The sequence below is a fragment of the Drosophila novamexicana genome, unplaced genomic scaffold (genome assembly GCF_003285875.2).
Source record: "Drosophila novamexicana strain 15010-1031.04,08,12 unplaced genomic scaffold, DnovRS2.1 tig00004555-arrow-pilon, whole genome shotgun sequence".
NCBI lineage: Eukaryota > Metazoa > Arthropoda > Insecta > Diptera > Drosophilidae > Drosophila > Drosophila novamexicana.
Window position 1 is genome coordinate 826,904 of NW_020825052.1, and position 24,845 is coordinate 851,748.

The following is a 24,845-nucleotide window of genomic DNA, read 5'->3' on the forward strand; positions in this document are numbered from 1 at the left end:
TTATTTACCTTTTGATGTGCAGCTTTTCTCCGTCTCTTTTTTAAGGCGACTCTCACTCACCGCCACAATGCTGTCGCTCTCGACTTGCAATTGTTGCGAAGGTTCTACTGCACTGCCCGATGCAGCAATATGCTGATGATGCTGATGCTGGTGGTGACGCCGCAATGTTTCCTCAATTAAGGCTAAGGGACTACGGGTTGGTTTGGGGGAGCCAGGACTGGCGGCCAGCAGGCGTTCTGGATCACCAGCGGTAAACATCGGCAGTGCAACAGAGTCGGAGAGACTGGAATCGGTGGTATCGATAAAGCTGACATCGAACTCGTTAACGTAGCGCTGTTGTTCATTTCTGGATTGCGGACGCATTCCTATTGCCGTGTGGTGCTCTGCATCAAAATCGGGTTGGCGGTAGATCACTTCCAGGGGCTTATCGGGGCCGAAAGTCTTAGTGAAAACCTCGCTGGTTAGCACCTTGCGACTGTTGCTGCCGCTACCAGAGGATGATGAGGTAGAGCTTTTTGTACTATCACTTGATTTAATGGAACGTATGGTTATCACCTCGGAGTCGTCATCAACGAGCACGGTGCTAACCGCGCTGGTAGTGGCTGTCGGCTCCCTATGAACGCGCACAGTCGATGTCGATATCACACCCTTCTGTTCTGATAACTTCATATTCGTCTTCTCTTTGTCAGTCTTGCGGCTAACCATCACGGAACGTACACTGCGTCGGGTGCTGCTCGAGGAGCCGCTGGCACTGGTGCTGCCGCTGGCCGTAGTGCTCGATTCGTTCATTGTATCCTTCATCTGCTTTTGGAGTTTTGGTTCTATGGAGCTGCGCACATTTTTGCTTATATTACTGCTTCCCTCAGTCGTTTTACTTGCTGTCCTCCTGACGATTTTCTTATTGTCTATCTGAGGTTTTAAAACGGTTTCATCACTTTTGTTGCTTAGCTTAGTTGAAGCTCTTGTTGTTACGGAAGACAAGCTAATTGGAACTTTGACGCGTTGTTGCATAGTTGATGTAGTTTTTTTCTGTAGCTTGTTATCAGATTCTATGGAAGTTTTGTAGGCAATTGATTTAGTTGCAGTAGCTGATTGTGTCTTCATGCTTTTAGTTATTTGGCTCTTGGAGCCTATCACGTTTGCTTGCTTATTCTCTTTGGATATTTGTCTTTTGTAAAGGCGATCTGTACTCTGTAATAAATCCTTACTTTCAGTATGGGAACCTTTCTTGGTCAAAACTGAGGGCTTTTCTGTAATCAATTTTTTTTGCTGCTTTTGATCTATTGACGAGTTTTTTGTCAAGGCACTTATCGTATTCTTTGTTTTATATATACTTTGTCGATTGGGTTGTGCTGGAGCTGGCGATTTGGGTGGGGCTGGTGATTTTGCTGGGGCCGGAGTCACACTTCGACTTTCACTATCGGCATTTAGGCCGAAACGCATACTGTGAGCTAAAGTTGGCTGCATATATCGGTGTGTGGCAGATGGAGTTGGCGTTTTTATTCGCTTGTTGTCTTCCACAACTTTTGTAGATTTTGGGGTAGTCTCTGTTTTTACCTTTTTATTAAACACTCTAGCTTTCTTGCTGACATCTTGTTTAATGGATGTTGCTTTTGTCGATTTTGTGGTTTTGGGGGATGGACTTAACGCGCGAACCGAGGTGTTGTATGGTATTTTCGTAACATCTGTTTTTACCCTAGGCCTTGGCGTTGTGGAGCGGCTGTTTTCGCCTTGAGTGTGGCTTTCATAAAATATTGAACTTGATGCTGGACTTGCGGATCTTTCGAAGTGAATTTCACTTATAACTCGACTTGTAGCTGACGCCGAGCTTGTTGTTGTCGAAATAGAACTTGTAACTGATCTCCTCGACTCGGTTTTTCTAGAAACCTTCTGAGGTTCATTTGTTAATGGCTTTTTTACTCCTGATTGTTTGCTAGATGCATTCGTTAATTTTGGTTGTGTCAATGGTGATTTCTTTTGAGTAGTCGCTGGTCTTTCCTTATTATCTACTTGCTTTTTAATTTGTGGCTTTTTAATTACATTTACTTTGGATTTTGCATTGACATTTCTTACTGTTTTGGATTTGCTAACTGGGGTTTTCATTTCTATCTTTTTTGCAGGCATAACATCTATCTTTTCATCACCTAACTTGACGAAATAAGCAATAGGTCGGACTTCTTTAGTTATCTCTTTTTTCGTCGAGGCTACATCATCTCTTACTAGATTTACTACCTGATTTTTTTCTCCTGCCTTAACTTTTGCACTTTTTAAAGTATCTTCCACAATCTCTTCAACCGATCGTTCACTTTCGCATAACTCAGTAAATATATAATCCTTTTGATCTAATTCTCTATGAGCCTGCACGCTTTTAAGAGTTTCATTTATAATCTTTTGTACCTCTGCATCACCAGCCCGTAAAGTTTCTTCAACAATTTGCTGAACCGATCTTGTATCATCAAAATCAGAAAGTGATTCTGGAATCACCTTCTCAGAAATTGAGTAGCTGTCGATGCCAGTACGGCCGATTAATCGATTAGGAGAATCCATAACTAAATCCAGACCTAAGTCCCTTTCAGCATTGTCATCAGTAGGAACATTACAATTTTTAGCAAGCTCACCAGACGGAGCTTGCATTATGGACTTCAGACAATTTGTGGGTATTGACTTTACAATTCCAACTTCGCTATCACTGTAACCTACTTCTGTTGGAGATTTGGGTTCCTCAAACGTTTTTGTATGACATATCGGCAGCTTGACTATATCTTTGATCTGTGTATCAACTGACTCATGCGTTTCACTCATAGAAGTAGTTTTGTTTATAGTCATTGCTAGAGGTACCAGTGGTGTGGTGGAGGGATGGGAGGGAATTTCTTGAGGCTTATCAAAACCAATCATTTTATCGCTTTCATCATCAGAATATTCCTTATGACTTTTCTTAGATGCCTTAATAGGGGACTTGGGTTTCTCATCTAATTTACCTTGTGGCATATCGTCCTTCAAGTCAGTCAGTGGTTTAACAATATCGTCAATTTTCTGCAAGGTCTTGTCTGCAAGTGGCAGCAGAGGAGTGGTTGAAGGAATAGGCTTATCTAGTGGCTTAACAATTCCAAATTCGTCATTACTCTCATCGTCTGAATACCCCTTTGAAACTGACTTCGCTACATCAGTTGGGGATTTGGGTTTCTCATCTGATTTTACAGGATCCATGGGCAGCTTAACTACATCATTGATCTGAATATCAACAGACTCGCGTGCTTCACTCACAGAAGTAATTGTGCTTGTAGTCATTGCTACAGGTACCAGGGGTATGCCTGAGGAAAGGGGCTTCTCTTTAGGCTTGTCAAATCCAATATCTTCAACACTTTCATCATCAGAATATTCCTTAAGAGTTTGCTTGGATGCATCAATGGGGGACTTGGGTTTCTCATCTAATTTAGCTTGTGGCTTATCGTCCTTCAAGTCAGTCAGTGGTTTAACAATATCGTCAGTTTTCTGCAGGGTCTTGTCTGCAAGTGGCAGCAGAGGAGTGGTTGAAGGAAGAGGCTTATCTAGTGGCTTAACAATTCCAAATTCGTCATCACTCTCATCGTCTGAATACCCCTTCGAAACTGACTTGGCTACATCGGTTGGGGATTTGGGTTTCTCAACCGATTTTACAGGATCCATGGGCAGCTTCACTACATCTTTGATATGAATATCAACAGACTGGCGTGTTTCACTCACAGAAGTAATTGTGCTTGTCGTCATTGCTAGTGGTACCAGGGGTATGGCTGAGGAAAGGGGCTTTTCTGTAGGCTTATCAAATCCAATATCTTCATCACTTTCATCATCAGAATATTCCTTAAGAGTTTGCTTGGATGCATCAATGGGGGACTTGGGTTTCTCATCTAATTTAGCTTGTGGCTTATCGTCCTTCAAGTCAGTCAGTGGCTTAACAATATCGTCAGTTTTCTGCAGGGTCTTGTCTGCAAGTGGCAGCAGAGGAGTGGTTGAAGGAAGAGGCTTATCTAGTGGCTTAACAATTCCAAATTCGTCATCACTCTCATCGTCTGAATACCCCTTTGGAACTGACTGCGCTACATCAGTTGGGGATTTGGGTTTCTCAACTGATTTTACAGGATCCATGGGCAGCTTAACTACATCTTTGATCTGAATATCAACAGACTCGCGTGTTTCACTCACAGAAGTAATTGTGCTTGTCGTCATTGCTAGTGGTACCAGGGGTATGGCTGAGGAAAGGGGCTTTTCTGTAGGCTTATCAAATCCAATATCTGTAGGCTTATCAATAACAGTATCGTCAGTTTTCTGCAGGGTCTTGTCTGCAAGTGGCAGCAGAGGAGTGGTTGAAGGAAGGGGCTTATCTAATGGCTTAACAATTCCAAGTTCGTCATCACTCTCATCGCCTGAATATCCCTTTGAAACTGTCTTCGCTACAACAGTTGGAGATTTGGGTTTCTCAACTGATTTTACAGGATCCATGGGCAGCTTCACTACATCTTTGATCTGAATATCAACGGACTCGCGAGTATCACTCACGGAAGTAATTTTGCTTGTCGTCATTGCTAGTGGTACCAGGGGTATGGCTGACGAAAGGGGCTTTTCTGTAGGCTTATCAAATCCAATATCTGTAGGCTTATCAATAACAGTATCGTCAGTTTTCTGCAGGGTCTTGTCTGCAAGTGGCAGCAGAGGAGTGGTTGAAGGAAGGGGCTTATCTAATGGCTTAACAATTCCAAGTTCATCATCACTCTCATCGCCTGAATATCCCTTTGAAACTGTCTTCGCTACAACAGTTGGAGATTTGGGTTTCTCAACTGATTTTACAGGATCCATGGGCAGCTTCACTACATCTTTGATCTGAATATCAACGGACTCGCGAGTATCACTCACGGAAGTAATTTTGCTTGTCGTCATTACTAGAGGTACCAGAGGTGTGGTGAAGGGAAGGAGTTTATCATGAGGATTGTCCAAACAAATCTCTTCATCACTTTCATCATCAGAATATTCCTTAAGAGTTTGCTTGGATGCTTCAATCGGGGACTTGGGTTTCTCATCTAATTTAGATTGTGGCTTATCGTCCTTCAAGTCAGTCAGTGGTTTAACAATATCGTCAATTTTCTGCAGGGTCTTGTCTGCAAGTGGCAGCAGAGGAGTGGTTGAAGGAAGAGGCTTATCTAGTGGCTTAACAATTCCAAATTCGTCATCACTCTCATCGTCTGAATACCCCTTTGGAACTGACTGCGCTACATCAGTTGGGGATTTGGGTTTCTCAACAGATTTTACAGGATCCATGGGCAGCTTCACTACATCTTTGATATGAATATCAACAGACTCGCGTGTTTCACTCACAGAAGTAATTGTGCTTGTCGTCATTGCTAGTGGTACCAAGGGTATGGCTGAGGAAAGGGGCTTTTCTGTAGGCTTATCAAATCCAATATCTTCATCACTTTCATCATCAGAATATTCCTTAAGAGTTTGCTTGAATGCATCAATGGGGGACTTGGGTTTCTCATCTAATTTAGCTTGTGGCTTATCGTCCTTCAAGTCAGTCAGTGGTTTAACAATATCGTCAGTTTTCTGCAGGGTCTTGTCTGCAAGTGGCAGCAGAGGAGTGGTTGAAGGAAGAGGCTTATCTAATGGCTTAACAATTCCAAGTTCGTCATCACTCTCATCGTCTGAATATCCCTTTGAAACTGTCTTCGCTACAACAGTTGGAGATTTGGGTTTCTCAACTGATTTTGCAGGATCCATGGGCAGCTTCACTACATCTTTGATCTGAATATCAACGGACTCGCGAGTATCACTTACGGAAGTAATTTTGCTTGTCGTCATTGCTAGAGGTACCAGAGGTGTGGTGAAGGGAAGGAGTTTGTCATGAGGATTGTCCAAACAAATCTCTTCATCACTTTCATCATCAGAATATTCCTTAAGAGTTTGCTTGGATGCTTCAATCGGGGACTTGGGTTTCTCATCTAATTTAGATTGTGGCTTATCGTCCTTCAAGTCAGTCAGTGGTTTAACAATATCGTCAGTTTTCTGCAGGGTCTTGTCTGCAAGTGGCAGCAGAGGAGTGGTTGAAGGAAGAGGCTTATCTAATGGCTTAACAATTCCAAGTTCGTCATCACTCTCATCGTCTGAATATCCCTTTGAAACTGTCTTCGCTACAACAGTTGGAGATTTGGGTTTCTCAACAGATTTTACAGGATCCATGGGCAGCTTCACTACATCTTTGATCTGAATATCAACGGACTCGCGAGTATCACTCACGGAAGTAATTTTGCTTGTCGTCATTGCTAGAGGTACCAGAGGTGTGGTGTAGGGAAGGAGTTTGTCATGGGGATTGTCCAAACAAATCTCTTCATCACTTTCATCATCAGAATATTCCTTAAGAGTTTGCTTGGATGCTTCAATCGGGGACTTGGGTTTCTCATCTAATTTAGCTTGTGGCTTATCGTCCTTCAAGTCAGTCAGTGGTTTAACAATATCGTCAGTTTTCTGCAGGGTCTTGTCTGCAAGTAGCAGCAGAGGAGTGGTTGAAGGAAGAGGCTTATCTAGTGGCTTAACAATTCCAATTCCGTCATCACTCTCATCGTCTGAATACCCCTTTGAAACTGACTTGGCTACATCAGTTGGGGATTTGGGTTTCTCAACAGATTTTACAGGATCCATGGGCAGCTTCACTACATCTTTGATATGAATATCAACAGACTCGCGTGTTTCACTCACAGAAGTAATTGTGCTTGTCGTCATTGCTAGTGGAACCAAGGGTATGGCTGAGGAAAGGGGCTTTTCTGTAGGCTTATCAAATCCAATATCTTCATCACTTTCATCATCAGAATATTCCTTAAGAGTTTGCTTGGATGCTTCAATCGGGGACTTGGGTTTCTCATCTAATTTAGCTTGTGGCTTATCGTCCTTCAAGTCAGTCAGTGGTTTAACAATATCGTCAGTTTTCTGCAGGGTCTTGTCTGCAAGTGGCAGCAGAGGAGTGGTTGAAGGAAGAGGCTTATCTAGTGGCTTAACAATTCCAAATTCGTCATCACTCTCATCGTCTGAATACCCCTTTGAAACTGACTTGGCTACATCAGTTGGGGATTTGGGTTTCTCAACAGATTTTACAGGATCCATGGGCAGCTTCACTACATCTTTGATATGAATATCAACAGACTCGCGTGTTTCACTCACAGAAGTAATTGTGCTTGTCGTCATTGCTAGTGGAACCAAGGGTATGGCTGAGGAAAGGGGCTTTTCTGTAGGCTTATCAAATCCAATATCTTCATCACTTTCATCATCAGAATATTCCTTAAGAGTTTGCTTGGATGCTTCAATCGGGGACTTGGGGTTCTCATCTAATTTAGATTGTGGCTTATCGTCCTTCAAGTCAGTCAGTGGTTTAACAATATCGTCAGTTTTCTGCAGGGTCTTGTCTGCAAGTGGCAGCAGAGGAGTGGTTGAAGGAAGAGGCTTATCTAGTGGCTTAACAATTCCAAATTCGTCATCACTCTCATCGTCTGAATACCCCTTTGGAACTGACTGCGCTACATCAGTTGGGGATTTGGGTTTCTCAACAGATTTTACAGGATCCATGGGCAGCTTCACTACATCTTTGATATGAATATCAACAGACTCGCGTGTTTCACTCACAGAAGTAATTGTGCTTGTCGTCATTGCTAGTGGTACCAAGGGTATGGCTGAGGAAAGGGGCTTTTCTGTAGGCTTATCAAATCCAATATCTTCATCACTTTCATCATCAGAATATTCCTTAAGAGTTTGCTTGAATGCATCAATGGGGGACTTGGGTTTCTCATCTAATTTAGCTTGTGGCTTATCGTCCTTCAAGTCAGTCAGTGGTTTAACAATATCGTCAGTTTTCTGCAGGGTCTTGTCTGCAAGTGGCAGCAGAGGAGTGGTTGAAGGAAGAGGCTTATCTAATGGCTTAACAATTCCAAGTTCGTCATCACTCTCATCGTCTGAATATCCCTTTGAAACTGTCTTCGCTACAACAGTTGGAGATTTGGGTTTCTCAACTGATTTTGCAGGATCCATGGGCAGCTTCACTACATCTTTGATCTGAATATCAACGGACTCGCGAGTATCACTTACGGAAGTAATTTTGCTTGTCGTCATTGCTAGAGGTACCAGAGGTGTGGTGAAGGGAAGGAGTTTGTCATGAGGATTGTCCAAACAAATCTCTTCATCACTTTCATCATCAGAATATTCCTTAAGAGTTTGCTTGGATACTTCAATCGGGGACTTGGGTTTCTCATCTAATTTAGATTGTGGCTTATCGTCCTTCAAGTCAGTCAGTGGTTTAACAATATCGTCAGTTTTCTGCAGGGTCTTGTCTGCAAGTGGCAGCAGAGGAGTGGTTGAAGGAAGAGGCTTATCTAATGGCTTAACAATTCCAAGTTCGTCATCACTCTCATCGTCTGAATATCCCTTTGAAACTGTCTTCGCTACAACAGTTGGAGATTTGGGTTTCTCAACAGATTTTACAGGATCCATGGGCAGCTTCACTACATCTTTGATCTGAATATCAACGGACTCGCGAGTATCACTCACGGAAGTAATTTTGCTTGTCGTCATTGCTAGAGGTACCAGAGGTGTGGTGAAGGGAAGGAGTTTGTCATGAGGATTGTCCAAACAAATCTCTTCATCACTTTCATCATCAGAATATTCCTTAAGAGTTTGCTTGGATGCTTCAATCGGGGACTTGGGTTTCTCATCTAATTTAGCTTGTGGCTTATCGTCCTTCAAGTCAGTCAGTGGTTTAACAATATCGTCAGTTTTCTGCAGGGTCTTGTCTGCAAGTAGCAGCAGAGGAGTGGTTGAAGGAAGAGGCTTATCTAGTGGCTTAACAATTCCAATTCCGTCATCACTCTCATCGTCTGAATACCCCTTTGAAACTGACTTGGCTACATCAGTTGGGGATTTGGGTTTCGCAACAGATTTTACAGGATCCATGGGCAGCTTCACTACATCTTTGATATGAATATCAACAGACTCGCGTGTTTCACTCACAGAAGTAATTGTGCTTGTCGTCATTGCTAGTGGAACCAAGGGTATGGCTGAGGAAAGGGGCTTTTCTGTAGGCTTATCAAATCCAATATCTTCATCACTTTCATCATCAGAATATTCCTTAAGAGTTTGCTTGGATGCTTCAATCGGGGACTTGGGTTTCTCATCTAATTTAGCTTGTGGCTTATCGTCCTTCAAGTCAGTCAGTGGTTTAACAATATCGTCAGTTTTCTGCAGGGTCTTGTCTGCAAGTGGCAGCAGAGGAGTGGTTGAAGGAAGAGGCTTATCTAGTGGCTTAACAATTCCAAATTCGTCATCACTCTCATCGTCTGAATACCCCTTTGAAACTGACTTGGCTACATCAGTTGGGGATTTGGGTTTCTCAACAGATTTTACAGGATCCATGGGCAGCTTCACTACATCTTTGATCTGAATATCAACGGACTCGCGAGTATCACTCACGGAAGTAATTTTGCTTGTCGTCATTGCTAGAGGTACCAGAGGTGTGGTGAAGGGAAGGAGTTTGTCATGAGGATTGTCCAAACAAATCTCTTCATCACTTTCATCATCAGAATATTCCTTAAGAGTTTGCTTGGATGCTTCAATCGGGGACTTGGGTTTCTCATCTAATTTAGCTTGTGGCTTATCGTCCTTCAAGTCAGTCAGTGTTTTAACAATATCGTCAGTTTTCTGCAGGGTCTTGTCTGCAAGTAGCAGCAGAGGAGTGGTTGAAGGAAGAGGCTTATCTAGTGGCTTAACAATTCCAATTCCGTCATCACTCTCATCGTCTGAATACCCCTTTGAAACTGACTTGGCTACATCAGTTGGGGATTTGGGTTTCTCAACAGATTTTACAGGATCCATGGGCAGCTTCACTACATCTTTGATATGAATATCAACAGACTCGCGTGTTTCACTCACAGAAGTAATTGTGCTTGTCGTCATTGCTAGTGGAACCAAGGGTATGGCTGAGGAAAGGGGCTTTTCTGTAGGCTTATCAAATCCAATATCTTCATCACTTTCATCATCAGAATATTCCTTAAGAGTTTGCTTGGATGCTTCAATCGGGGACTTGGGTTTCTCATCTAATTTAGCTTGTGGCTTATCGTCCTTCAAGTCAGTCAGTGGTTTAACAATATCGTCAGTTTTCTGCAGGGTCTTGTCTGCAAGTGGCAGCAAAGGAGTGGTTGAAGGAAGAGGCTTATCTAGTGGCTTAACAATTCCAAATTCGTCATCACTCTCATCGTCTGAATACCCCTTTGAAACTGACTTGGCTACATCAGTTGGGGATTTGGGTTTCTCAACAGATTTTACAGGATCCATGGGCAGCTTCACTACATCTTTGATATGAATATCAACAGACTCGCGTGTTTCACTCACAGAAGTAATTGTGCTTGTCGTCATTGCTAGTGGAACCAAGGGTATGGCTGAGGAAAGGGGCTTTTCTGTAGGCTTATCAAATCCAATATCTTCATCACTTTCATCATCAGAATATTCCTTAAGAGTTTGCTTGGATGCTTCAATCGGGGACTTGGGTTTCTCATCTAATTTAGATTGTGGCTTATCGTCCTTCAAGTCAGTCAGTGGTTTAACAATATCGTCAGTTTTCTGCAGGGTCTTGTCTGCAAGTGGCAGCAGAGGAGTGGTTGAAGGAAGAGGCTTATCTAGTGGCTTAACAATTCCAAATTCGTCATCACTCTCATCGTCTGAATACCCCTTTGAAACTGACTTGGCTACATCAGTTGGGGATTTGGGTTTCTCAACAGATTTTACAGGATCCATGGGCAGCTTCACTACATCTTTGATATGAATATCAACAGACTCGCGTGTTTCACTCACAGAAGTAATTGTGCTTGTCGTCATTGCTAGTGGTACCAAGGGTATGGCTGAGGAAAGGGGCTTTTCTGTAGGCTTATCAAATCCAATATCTTCATCACTTTCATCATCAGAATATTCCTTAAGAGTTTGCTTGAATGCATCAATGGGGGACTTGGGTTTCTCATCTAATTTAGCTTGTGGCTTATCGTCCTTCAAGTCAGTCAGTGGTTTAACAATATCGTCAGTTTTCTGCAGGGTCTTGTCTGCAAGTGGCAGCAGAGGAGTGGTTGAAGGAAGAGGCTTATCTAGTGGCTTAACAATTCCAAATTCGTCATCACTCTCATCGTCTGAATACCCCTTTGAAACTGACTTGGCTACATCAGTTGGGGATTTGGGTTTCTCAACAGATTTTACAGGATCCATGGGCAGCTTCACTACATCTTTGATATGAATATCAACAGACTCGCGTGTTTCACTCACAGAAGTAATTGTGCTTGTCGTCAGTGCTAGTGGAACCAAGGGTATGGCTGAGGAAAGGGGCTTTTCTGTAGGCTTATCAAATCCAATATCTTCATCACTTTCATCATCAGAATATTCCTTAAGAGTTTGCTTGGATGCTTCAATCGGGGACTTGGGTTTCTCATCTAATTTAGATTGTGGCTTATCGTCCTTCAAGTCAGTCAGTGGTTTAACAATATCGTCAGTTTTCTGCAGGGTCTTGTCTGCAAGTGGCAGCAGAGGAGTGGTTGAAGGAAGAGGCTTATCTAGTGGCTTAACAATTCCAAATTCGTCATCTCTCTCATCGTCTGAATACCCCTTTGAAACTGACTTGGCTACATCAGTTGGGGATTTGGGTTTCTCAACAGATTTTACAGGATCCATGGGCAGCTTCACTACATCTTTGATATGAATATCAACAGACTCGCGTGTTTCACTCACAGAAGTAATTGTGCTTGTCGTCATTGCTAGTGGTACCAAGGGTATGGCTGAGGAAAGGGGCTTTTCTGTAGGCTTATCAAATCCAATATCTTCATCACTTTCATCATCAGAATATTCCTTAAGAGTTTGCTTGAATGCATCAATGGGGGACTTGGGTTTCTCATCTAATTTAGCTTGTGGCTTATCGTCCTTCAAGTCAGTCAGTGGTTTAACAATATCGTCAGTTTTCTGCAGGGTCTTGTCTGCAAGTGGCAGCAGAGGAGTGGTTGAAGGAAGAGGCTTATCTAGTGGCTTAACAATTCCAAATTCGTCATCACTCTCATCGTCTGAATACCCCTTTGAAACTGACTTGGCTACATCAGTTGGGGATTTGGGTTTCTCAACAGATTTTACAGGATCCATGGGCAGCTTCACTACATCTTTGATATGAATATCAACAGACTCGCGTGTTTCACTCACAGAAGTAATTGTGCTTGTCGTCATTGCTAGTGGTACCAAGGGTATGGCTGAGGAAAGGGGCTTTTCTGTAGGCTTATCAAATCCAATATCTTCATCACTTTCATCATCAGAATATTCCTTAAGAGTTTGCTTGGATGCTTCAATCGGGGACTTGGGTTTCTCATCTAATTTAGATTGTGGCTTATCGTCCTTCAAGTCAGTCAGTGGTTTAACAATATCGTCAGTTTTCTGCAGGGTCTTGTCTGCAAGCGGCAGCAGAGGAGTGGTTGAAGGAAGAGGCTTATCTAGTGGCTTAACAATTCCAAGTTCGTCATCACTCTCATCGTCTGAATATCCCTTTGAAACTGTCTTCGCTACAACAGTTGGAGATTTGGGTTTCTCAACTGATTTTACAGGATCCATGGGCAGCTTCACTACATCTTTGATCTGAATATCAACGGACTCGCGAGTATCACTCACGGAAGTAATTTTGCTTGTCGTCATTGCTAGAGGTACCAGAGGTGTGGTGAAGGGAAGGAGTTTGTCATGAGGATTGTCCAAACAAATCTCTTCATCACTTTCATCATCAGAATATTCCTTAAGAGTTTGCTTGGATGCTTCAATCGGGGACTTGGGTTTCTCATCTAATTTAGATTGTGGCTTATCGTCCTTCAAGTCAGTCAGTGGTTTAACAATATCGTCAGTTTTCTGCAGGGTCTTGTCTGCAAGTGGCAGCAGAGGAGTGGTTGAAGGAAGAGGCTTATCTAGTGGCTTAACAATTCCAAATTCGTCATCACTCTCATCGTCTGAATACCCCTTTGAAACTGACTTGGCTACATCAGTTGGGGATTTGGGTTTCTCAACAGATTTTACAGGATCCATGGGCAGCTTCACTACATCTTTGATATGAATATCAACAGACTCGCGTGTTTCCCTCACAGAAGTAATTGTGCTTGTCGTCATTGCTAGTGGTACCAAGGGTATGGCTGAGGAAAGGGGCTTTTCTGTAGGCTTATCAAATCCAATATCTTCATCACTTTCATCATCAGAATATTCCTTAAGAGTTTGCTTGGATGCTTCAATCGGGGACTTGGGTTTCTCATCTAATTTAGATTGTGGCTTATCGTCCTTCAAGTCAGTCAGTGGTTTAACAATATCGTCAGTTTTCTGCAGGGTCTTGTATGCAGGTGGCAGCAGAGGAGTGGTTGAAGGAAGAGGCTTATCTAGTGGCTTAACAATTCCTAATTCGTCATCACTCTCATCGTCTGAATACCCCTTTGAAACTGACTTGGCTACATCAGTTGGGGATTTGGGTTTCTCAACTGATTTTACAGGATCCATGGGCAGCTTCACTACATCTTTGATCTGAATATCAACGGACTCGCGAGTATCACTCACGGAAGTAATTTTGCTTGTCGTCATTGCTAGAGGTACCAGAGGTGTGGTGAAGGGAAGGAGTTTGTCATGAGGATTGTCCAAACAAATCTCTTCATCACTTTCATCATCAGAATATTCCTTAAGAGTTTGCTTGGATGCTTCAATCGGGGACTTGGGTTTCTCATCTAATTTAGATTGTGGCTTATCGTCCTTCAAGTCAGTCAGTGGTTTAACAATATCGTCAGTTTTCTGCAGGGTCTTGTCTGCAAGTGGCAGCAGAGGAGTGGTTGAAGGAAGAGGCTTATCTAGGGGCTTAACAATTCCAAATTCGTCCACACTCTCATCGTCTGAATACCCCTTTGAAACTGACTTGGCTACATCAGTTGGGGATTTGGGTTTCTCAACAGATTTTACAGGATCCATGGGCAGCTTCACTACATCTTTGATATGAATATCAACAGACTCGCGTGTTTCACTCACAGAAGTAATTGTGCTTGTCGTCATTGCTAGTGGTACCAAGGGTATGGCTGAGGAAAGGGGCTTTTCTGTAGGCTTATCAAATCCAATATCTTCATCACTTTCATCATCAGAATATTCCTTAAGAGTTTGCTTGGATGCTTCAATCGGGGACTTGGGTTTCTCATCTAATTTAGATTGTGGCTTATCGTCCTTCAAGTCAGTCAGTGGTTTAACAATATCGTCAGTTTTCTGCAGGGTCTTGTCTGCAAGTGGCAGCAGAGGAGTGGTTGAAGGAAGAGGTTTATCTAGTGGCTTAACAATTCCAAATTCGTCATCACTCTCATCGTCTGAATACCCCTTTGAAACTGACTTGGCTACATCAGTTGGGGATTTGGGTTTCTCAAAAGATTTTACAGGATCCATGGGCAGCTTCACTACATCTTTGATATGAATATCAACAGACTCGCGTGTTTCACTCACAGAAGTAATTGTGCTTGTCGTCATTGCTAGTGGTACCAAGGGTATGGCTGAGGAAAGGGGCTTTTCTGTAGGCTTATCAAATCCAATATCTTCATCACTTTCATCATCAGAATATTCCTTAAGAGTTTGCTTGAATGCATCAATGGGGGACTTGGGTTTTTCATCTAATTTAGCGTGTGGCTTATCGTCCTTCAAGTCAGTCAGTGGTTTAACAATATCGTCAGTTTTCTGCAGGGTCTTGTCTGCAAGTGGCAGCAGAGGAGTGGTTGAAGGAAGAGGCTTATCTAGTGGCTTAACAATTCCAAGTTCGTCATCACTCTCATCGTCTGAATATCCCTTTGAAACTGTCTTCGCTACAACAGTTGGAGATTTGGGTTTCTCAACTGATTTTACAGGATCCATGGGCAGCTTCACTACATCTTTGATCTGAATATCAACGGACTCGCGAGTATCACTCACGGAAGTAATTTTGCTTGTCGTCATTGCTAGAGGTACCAGAGGTGTGGTGAAGGGAAGGAGTTCGTCATGAGGATTGTCCAAACAAATCTCTTCATCACTTTCATCATCAGAATATTCCTTAAGAGTTTGCTTGGATGCTTCAATCGGGGACTTGGGTTTCTCATCTAATTTAGATTGTGGCTTATCGTCCTTCAAGTCAGTCAGTGGTTTAACAATATCGTCAGTTTTCTGCAGGGTCTTGTCTGCAAATGGCAGCGGAGGAGTGGTTGAAGGAAGAGGCTTATCTAGTGGCTTAACAATTCCAAATTCGTCATCACTCTCATCGTCTGAATACCCCTTTGAAACTGACTTGGCTACATCAGTTGGGGATTTGGGTTTCTCAACAGATTTTACAGGATCCATGGGCAGCTTCACTACATCTTTGATATGAATATCAACAGACTCGCGTGTTTCACTCACAGAAGTAATTGTGCTTGTCGTCATTGCTAGTGGTACCCAGGGTATGGGTGAGGAAAGGGGCTTTTCTGCAGGCTTATCAAATCCAATATCTTCATCACTTTCATCATCAGAATATTCCTTAGGAGTTTGCTTGGATGCTTCAATCGGGGACTTGGGTTTCTCATCTAATTTAGCTTGTGGCTTATCGTCCTTCAAGTCAGTCAGTGGTTTAACAATATCGTCAGTTTTCTGCAGGGTCTTGTCTGCAAGTAGCAGCAGAGGAGTGGTTGAAGGAAGAGGCTTATCTAGGGGCTTAACAATTCCAAATTCGTCATCACTCTCATCGTCTGAATACCCCTTTGAAACTGACTTGGCTACATCAGTTGGGGATTTGGGTTGCTCAACAGATTTTACAGGATCCATGGGCAGCTTCACTACATCTTTGATATGAATATCAACAGACTCGCGTGTTTTACTCACAGAAGTAATTGTGCTTGTCGTCATTGCTAGTGGTACCAGGGGTATGGCTGAGGAAAGGGGCTTTTCTGTAGGCTTATCAAATCCAATATCTTCATCACTTTCATCATCAGAATATTCCTTAGGAGTTTGCTTGGATGCTTCAATCGGGGACTTGGGTTTCTCATCTAATTTAGCTTGTGGCTTATCGTCCTTCAAGTCAGTCAGTGGTTTAACAATATCGTCAGTTTTCTGCAGGGTCTTGTCTGCAAGTAGCAGCACAGGAGTGGTTGAAGGAAGAGGCTTATCTAGTGGCTTAACAATTCCAAATTCGTCATCACTCTCATCGTCTGAATACCCCTTTGAAACTGACTTGGCTACATCAGTTGGGGATTTGGGTTTCTCAACAGATTTTACAGGATCCATGGGCAGCTTCACTACATCTTTGATATGAATATCAACAGACTCGCGTGTTTCACTCACAGAAGTAATTGTGCTTGTCGTCATTGCTAGTGGTACCAGGGGTATGGCTGAGGAAAGGGGCTTTTCTGTAGGCTTATCAAATCCAATATCTTCATCACTTTTATCATCAGAATATTCCTTAGGAGTTTGCTTGGATGCTTCAATCGGGGACTTGGGTTTCTTATCTAATTTAGCTTGTGGCTTATCGTCCTTCAAGTCAGTCAGTGGTTTAACAATATCGTCAGTTTTCTGCAGGGTCTTGTCTGCAAGTAGCAGCAGAGGAGTGGTTGAAGGAAGAGGTTTAGCTAGTGGCTTAACAATTTCAAATTCGTCATCACTCTCATCGTCTGAATACCCCTTTGAAACTGTCTTCGCTACATCAGTTGGGGATTTGGGTTTCTCAACTGATTTTACAGGTTCCATGGGCAGCTTAACTACATCCTTGATCTGAAAATCAACGGACTCGCGAGTATCGCTTACGGAAGTAATTTTGGTTGTAGTCATAGCTAGAGGTACCAGAGGTGTGGTGAAGGGAAGGAGTTTGTCTTGAGGCTTGTCGAAATAAATCTCTTCATCACTTTCATTATCAGAATATTCCTTAAGAGTTTGCTTGGATGCTTCAATGGGCGACTTGGGTTTCTCATCTAATTTAGCTTGTGGCTTATCGTCCTTCAAGTCAGTCAGTGGTTTAACAATATCGTCAGTTTTCTGCAGGGTCTTGTCTGCAAGTGGCAGCAGAGGAGTGGTTGAAGGAAGAGTCTTATCTAGTGGCTTAACAATTCCAAATTCGTCATCACTCTCATCGTCTGAATACCCCTTTGAAACTGACTTGGCTACATCAGTTGGGGATTTGGGTTGCTCAACAGATTTTACAGGATCCATGGGCAGCTTCACTACATCTTTGATATGAATATCAACAGACTCGCGTGTTTTACTCACAGAAGTATTTGTGCTTGTCGTCATTGCTAGTGGTACCAGGGGTATGGCTGAGGAAAGGGGCTTTTCTGTAGGCTTATCAAATCCAATATCTTCATCACTTTCATCATCAGAATATTCCTTAGGAGTTTGCTTGGATGCTTCAATCGGGGACTTGGGTTTCTCATCTAATTTAGCTTGTGGCTTATCGTCCTTCAAGTCAGTCAGTGGTTTAACAATATCGTCAGTTTTCTGCAGGGTCTTGTCTGCAAGTGGCAGCAGAGGAGTGGTTGAAGGAAGAGGCTTATCTAGTGGCTTAACAATTCCAAATTCGTCATCACTCTCATCGTCTGAATACCCCTTTGAAACTGACTTGGCTACATCAGTTGGGGATTTGGGTTTCTCAACAGATTTTACAGGATCCATGGGCAGCTTCACTACATCTTTGATATGAATATCAACAGACTCGCGTGTTTCACTCACAGAAGTAATTGTGCTTGTCGTCATTGCTAGTGGTACCAGGGGTATGGCTGAGGAAAGGGGCTTTTCTGTAGGCTTATCAAATCCAATATCTTCATCACTTTCATCATCAGAATATTCCTTAGGAGTTTGCTTGGATGCTTCAATCGGGGACTTGGGTTTCTCATCTAATTTAGCTTGTGGCTTATCGTCCTTCAAGTCAGTCAGTGGTTTAACAATATCGTCAGTTTTCTGCAGGGTCTTGTCTGCAAGTAGCTGCAGAGGAGTGGTCGAAGGAAGAGGCTTATCTAGTGGCTTAACAATTCCAATTCCGTCATCACTCTCATCGTCTGAATACCCCTTTGAAACTGTCTTCGCTACATGAGTTGGGGATTTGGGTTTCTCAACTGATTTTACAGGTTCCATGGGCAGCTTCACTACATCTTTGATCTGAATATCAACGGACTCGCGAGTATCGCTCACGGAAGTAATTTTGGTTGTAGTCATAGCTAGAGGTACCAGAGGTGTGGTGAAGGGAAGGAGTTTGTCTTGAGGCTTGTCGAAACAAAGCTCTTCATCACTTTCATTATCAGAATATTCCTTAAGAGTTTGCTTGGATGCTTCAATCGGGGACTTGGGTTTCTCATCTAATTTAGCTTGTGGCTTATCGTCCTTCAAGTCAGTCAGTGGTTTAACAATATCGTCAGTTTTCTGCAGGGTCTTGTCTGCAAGTAGCAGCAGACGAGTGGTTGAAGGAAGAGGCTTATCTAGTGGCTTAACAATTCCAAATTCGTCATCACTCTCATCGTCTGAATACCCCTTTGAAACTGACTTGGCTACATCAGTTGGGGATTTGGGTTTCTCAACAGATTTTACAGGATCCATGGGCAGCTTCACTACATCTTTGATATGAATATCAACAGATTCGCGTGTTTCACTCACAGAAGTAATTGTGCTTGTCGTCATTGCTAGTGGTACCCGGGGTATGGTGAAGGGAAGGAGTTTGTCATGAGGATTGTCGAAACAAATCTCTTCATTACTTTCATCATCAGAATATTCCTTAGGAGTTTGCTTGGATGCTTCAATCGGGGACTTGGGTTTCTCATCTAATTTAGCTTGTGGCTTATCGTCCTTCAAGTCAGTCAGTGGTTTAACAATATCGTCAGTTTTCTGCAGGGTCTTGTCTTCAAGTAGCAGCAGAGGAGTGGTTGAAGGAAGAGGCTTATCTAGTGGCTTAACAATTCCAAATTCGTCATCACTCTCATCGTCTGAATATCCCTTTGAAACTGTCTTCGCTACAACAGTTGGAGATTTGGGTTTCTCAACTGATTTTACAGGATCCATGTGCAGCTTCACTACATCTTTGATCTGAATATCAACGGACTCGCGAGTATCACTCACGGAAGTAATTTTGCTTGTCGTCATTGCTAGAGGTACCAGAGGTGTGGTGAAGGGAAGGAGTTTGTCATGAGGATTGTCCAAACAAATCTCTTCATCACTTTCATCATCAGAATAGTCCTTAGGAGTTTGCTTGGATGCTTCAATCGGGGACTTGGGTTTCTCATCTAATTTAGCTTGTGGCTTATCGTCCTTCAAGTCAGTCAGTGGTTTAACAATATCGTCAGTTTTCTGCAGGGTCTTGTCTGCAAGTGGCAGCAGAGGAGTGGTTGAAGGAAGAGGCTTATCTAGTGGCTTAACAATTCCAAATTCGTCATCACTCTCATCGTCTGAATACCCCTTTGAAACTGACTTGGCTACATCAGTTGGGGATTTGGGTTTCTCAACAGATTTTACAGGATCCATGGGCAGTTTCACTACATCTTTGATATGAACATCAACAGACTCGCGTGTTTCACTCACAGAAGTAATTGTGCTTGTCGTCATTGCTAGTGCTACCCGGGGTATGGCTGAGGAAAGGGGCTTTTCTGTAGGCTTATCAAATCCAATATCTTCATCACTTTCATCATCAGAATATTCCTTAAGAGTTTGCTTGGATGCTTCAATCGAGGACTTGGGTTTCTCATCTAATTTAGCTTGTGGCTTATCGTCCTTCAAGTCAGTCAGTGGTTTAACAATATCGTCAGTTTTCTGCAGGGTCTTGTCTGCAAGTAGCTGCAGAGGAGTGGTCGAATGAAGAGGCTTATCTAGTGGCTTAACAATTCCAATTCCGTCATCACTCTCATCGTCTGAATACCCCTTTGAAACTGACTTGGCTACATCAGTTGGGGATTTGGGTTTCTCAACAGATTTTACAGGATCCATGGGCAGCTTCACTACATCTTTGATATGAATATCAACAGACTCGCGTGTTTCACTCACAGAAGTAATTGTGCTTGTCGTCATTGCTAGTGCTACCCGGGGTATGGCTGAGGAAAGGGGCTTTTCTGTAGGCTTATCAAATCCAATATCTTCATCACTTTCATCATCAGAATATTCCTTAGGAGTTTGCTTGGATGCTTCAATCGAGGACTTGGGTTTCTCATCTAATTTAGCTTGTGGCTTATCGTCCTTCAAGTCAGTCAGTGGTTTAACAATATCGTCAGTTTTCTGCAGGGTCTTGTCTGCAAGTAGCTGCAGAGGAGTGGTCGAAGGAAGAGGCTTATCTAGTGGCTTAACAATTCCAATTCCGTCATCACTCTCATCGTCTGAATACCCCTTTGAAACTGACTTGGCTACATCAGTTGGGGATTTGGGTTTCTCAACAGATTTTACAGGATCCATGGGCACCTTCACTACATCTTTGATATGAATATCAACAGACTCGCGTGTTTCACTCACAGAAGTAATTGTGCTTGTCGTCATTGCTAGTGGTACCAGGGGTATGGCTGAGGAAAGGGGCTTTTCTGTAGGCTTATCAAATCCAATATCTTCATCACTTTCATCATCAGAATATTCCTTAGGAGTTTGCTTGGATGCTTCAATCGGGGACTTGGGTTTCTCATCTAATTTAGCTTGTGGCTTATCGTCCTTCAAGTCAGTCAGTGGTTTAACAATATCGTCAGTTTTCTGCAGGGTCTTGTCTGCAAGTAGCAGCAGAGGAGTGGTTGAAGGAAGAGGCTTATCTAGTGGCTTAACAATTCCAATTCCGTCATCACTCTCATCGTCTGAATACCCCTTTGAAACTGACTTGCTTACATCAGTTGGGGATTTGGGTTTCTCAACAGATTTTACAGGATCCATGGGCAGCTTCACTACATCTTTGATATGAATATCAACAGACTCGCGTGTTTCACTCACAGAAGTAATTGTGCTTGTCGTCATTGCTAGTGGTACCAGGGGTATGGCTGAGGAAAGGGGCTTTTCTGTAGGCTTATCAAATCCAATATCTTCATCACTTTCATCATCAGAATATTCCTTAGGAGTTTGCTTGGATGCTTCAATCGGGGACTTGGGTTTCTCATCTAATTTAGATTGTGGCTTATCGTCCTTCAAGTCAGTCAGTGGTTTAACAATATCGTCAGTTTTCTGCAGGGTCTTGTCTGCAAGTAGCAGCAGAGGAGTGGTTGAAGGAAGAGGTTTATCTAGTGGCTTAACAATTCCAAGTTCGTCATCACTCTCATCGTCGGAATATCCCTTTGAAACTGTCTTCGCTACAACAGTTGGAGATTTGGGTTTCTCAACTGATTTTACAGGATCCATGGGCAGCTTCACTACATCTTTGATCTGAATATCAACGGACTCGCGAGTATCGCTCACGGAAGTAATTTTGGTTGTAGTCATAGCTAGAGGTACCAGAGGTGTGGTGAAGGGAAGGAGTTTGCCTTGAGGCTTGTCGAAACAAATCTCTTCATCACTTTCATTATCAGAATATTCCTTAAGAGTTTGCTTGAATGCATCAATGGGGGACTTGGGTTTCTCATCTAATTTAGCTTGTGGCTTATCGTCCTTCAAGTCAGTCAGTGGTTTAACAATATCGTCAGTTTTCTGCAGGGTCTTGTCTGCAAGTAGCAGCAGAGGAGTGGTTGATAGAAGAGGCTTATCTAGTGGCTTAACAATTTCAAATTCGTCATCACTCTCATCGTCTGAATACCCCTTTGAAACTGACTTGGCTACATCAGTTGGGGATTTGGGTTTCTCAACAGATTTTACAGGATCCATGGGCAGCTTCACTACATCTTTGATCTGAATATCAACGGACTCGCGAGTATCACTCACGGAAGTAATTTTGCTTGTCGTCATTGCTAGAGGTGTGGTGAAGGGAAGGAGTTTATCATGAGGATTGTCCAAACAAATCTCTTCATCACTTTCATCATCAGAATATTCCTTAAGAGTTTGCTTGGATGCTTCAATCGGGGACTTGGGTTTCTCATCTAATTTAGCTTGTGGCTTATCGTCCTTCAAGTCAGTCAGTGGTTTAACAATATCGTCAGTTTTCTGCAGGGTCTTGTCTGCAAGTAGCAGCAGAGGAGTGGTTGATAGAAGAGGCTTATCTAATGGCTTAACAATTCCAAATTCGTCATCACTCTCATCGTCTGAATACCCCCTTGAAACTGACTTGGCTACAACAGTTGGAGATTTGGGTTTCTCAACTGATTTTACAGGATCCATGGGCAGCTTCACTACATCTTTGATCTGAATATCAACGGACTCGCGAGTATCGCTCACGGAAGTAATTTTGGTTGTAGTCATAGCTAGAGGTACCAGAGGTGTGGTGAAGGGAAGGAGTTTGCCTTGAGGCTTGTCGAAACAAATCTCTTCATCACTTTCATTATCAGAATATTCCTTAAGAGTTTGCTTGGATGCTTCAATCGGGGACTTGGGTTTCTCATCTAATTTAGCTTGTGGCTTATCGTCCTTCAAGTCAGTCAGTGGTTTAACAATATCGTCAGTTTTCTGCAGGGTCTTGTCTGCAAGTAGCAGCAGAGGAGTGGTTGATAGAAGAGGCTTATCTAATGGCTTAACAATTCCAAATTCGTCATCACTCTCATCGTCTGAATACCCCTTTGAAACTGACTTGGCTACATCAGTTGGGGATTTGGGTTTCTCAACAGATTTTACAGGATCCATGGGCAGCTTCACTACATCTTTGATATGAATATCAACAGACTCGCGTGTTTCACTCACAGAAGTAATTGTGCTTGTCGTCATTGCTAGTGGTACCAGGGGTATGGCTGAGGAAAGGGGCTTTTCTGTAGGCTTATTAAATCCAATATCTTCATCACTTTCATCATCAGAATATTCCTTAGGAGTTTGCTTGGATGCTTCAATCGGGGACTTGGGTTTCTCATCTAATTTAGCTTGTGGCTTATCGTCCTTCAAGTCAGTCAGTGGTTTAACAATATCGTCAGTTTTCTGCAGGGTCTTGTCTGCAAGTAGCAGCAGAGGAGTGGTTGAAGGAAGAGGTTTATCTAGTGGCTTAACAATTCCAAATTCGTCAACACTCTCATCGTCTGAATACCCCTTTGAAACTGTCTTCGCTACATCAGTTGGGGATTTGGGTTTCTCAACAGATTTTACAGGATCCATGGGCAGCTTCACTACATCTTTGATATGAATATCAACAGACTCGCGTGTTTCACTCACAGAAGTAATTGTGCTTGTCGTCATTGCTAGTGGTACCAGGGGTATGGCTGAGGAAAGGGGCTTTTCTGCAGGCTTATCAAATCCAATATCTTCATCACTTTCATCATCAGAATATTCCTTAAGAGTCTGCTTGGATGCATCAATGGGGGACTTGGGTTTCTCATCTAATTTAGATTGTGGCTTATCGTCCTTCAAGTCAGTCAGTGGTTTAATAATATCGTCAGTTTTCTGCAATGTCTTGTCTGCAAGTAGCAGCAGAGGAGTGGCTGAAGAAATAGGCTTATCTAGTGGCTTAAGAATTCCAAACTCGTCATCACTCTCATCGTCTGAATACCCCTTTGAAACTGACTTGGCTACATCAGTTGGGGATTTGGGTTTCTCAACCGATTTTACAGGATCCATGGGCAGCTTCACTACATCTTTGATATGAATATCAACAGACTCGCGTGTTTCACTCACAGAAGTAAATGTGCTTGTCGTCATTGCTAGTGGTACCAGGGGTATGGCTGAGGAAAGGGGCTTTTCTGCAGGCTTATCAAATCCAATATCTTCATCACTTTCATCATCAGAATATTCCTTAAGAGTCTGCTTGGATGCATCAATGGGGGACTTGGGTTTCTCATCTAATTTAGATTGTGGCTTATCGTCCTTCAAGTCAGTCAGTGGTTTAATAATATCGTCAGTTTTCTGCAATGTCTTGTCTGCAAGTAGCAGCAGAGGAGTGGCTGAAGAAATAGGCTTATCTAGTGGCTTAACAATTCCAAACTCGTCATCACTCTCATCGTCTGAATACCCCTTTGAAACTGACTTGGCTACATCAGTTGGGGATTTGGGTTTCTCAACAGATTTTACAGGATCCATGGGCAGCTTCACTACATCTTTGATATGAATATCAACAGACTCGCGTGTTTCACTCACAGAAGTAATTGTGCTTGTCGTCATTGCTAGTGGTACCAAGGGTATGGCTGAGGAAAGGGGCTTTTCTGTAGGCTTATCAAATCCAATATCTTCATCACTTTCATCATCAGAATATTCCTTAAGAGTTTGCTTGGATGCTTCAATCGGGGACTTGGGTTTCTCATCTAATTTAGCTTGTGGCTTATCGTCCTTCAAGTCAGTCAGTGGTTTAACAATATCGTCAGTTTTCTGCAGGGTCTTGTCTGCAAGTGGCAGCAGAGGAGTGGTTGAAGGAAGAGGCTTATCTAATGGCTTAACAATTCCAAGTTCGTCATCACTCTCATCGTCTGAATATCCCTTTGAAACTGTCTTCGCTACAACAGTTGGAGATTTGGGTTTCTCAACAGATTTTACAGGATCCATGGGCAGCTTCACTACATCTTTGATCTGAATATCAACGGACTCGCGAGTATCACTCACGGAAGTAATTTTGCTTGTCGTCATTGCTAGAGGTACCAAGGGTATGGCTGAGGAAAGGGGCCTTTCTGTAGGCTTGTCAAATCCAATATCTTTATCATCAGAATATTTCTTTAGAATTTGCTTAGATGCCTCAATGGGGGACCTGGTGTTTTCAGATAGTTTAGCTTGTGTCTGCAATGGATTTGTTAAATAAAAAGGTTGAGAGAAAATATATGGATCCTCTTTAT

The 24,845-nt window shown here is 42.7% G+C and overlaps 2 protein-coding genes across 2 annotated transcripts in view; both read right to left on the minus strand.

The window, feature by feature from the left end:
* The window catches only part of LOC115770298 (titin), a 57,902-nt gene that overhangs the window by 10,768 nt on the left and 22,289 nt on the right, over positions 1-24,845 (minus strand). The window contains exons 17-18 of the mRNA XM_030715534.1: positions 17,284-24,789; positions 9-17,202 (exon numbers count right to left, since the gene is read on the minus strand). Of these exons, the coding sequence (XP_030571394.1) occupies positions 9-17,202; positions 17,284-24,789 (24,700 nt within the window). The remainder of the gene's footprint in view (positions 1-8; positions 17,203-17,283; positions 24,790-24,845) is intronic.
* Positions 1-24,845, minus strand: part of LOC115770059 — a 31,748-nt gene that overhangs the window by 3,257 nt on the left and 3,646 nt on the right. The gene's annotated exons all lie outside the window — the stretch shown is intronic.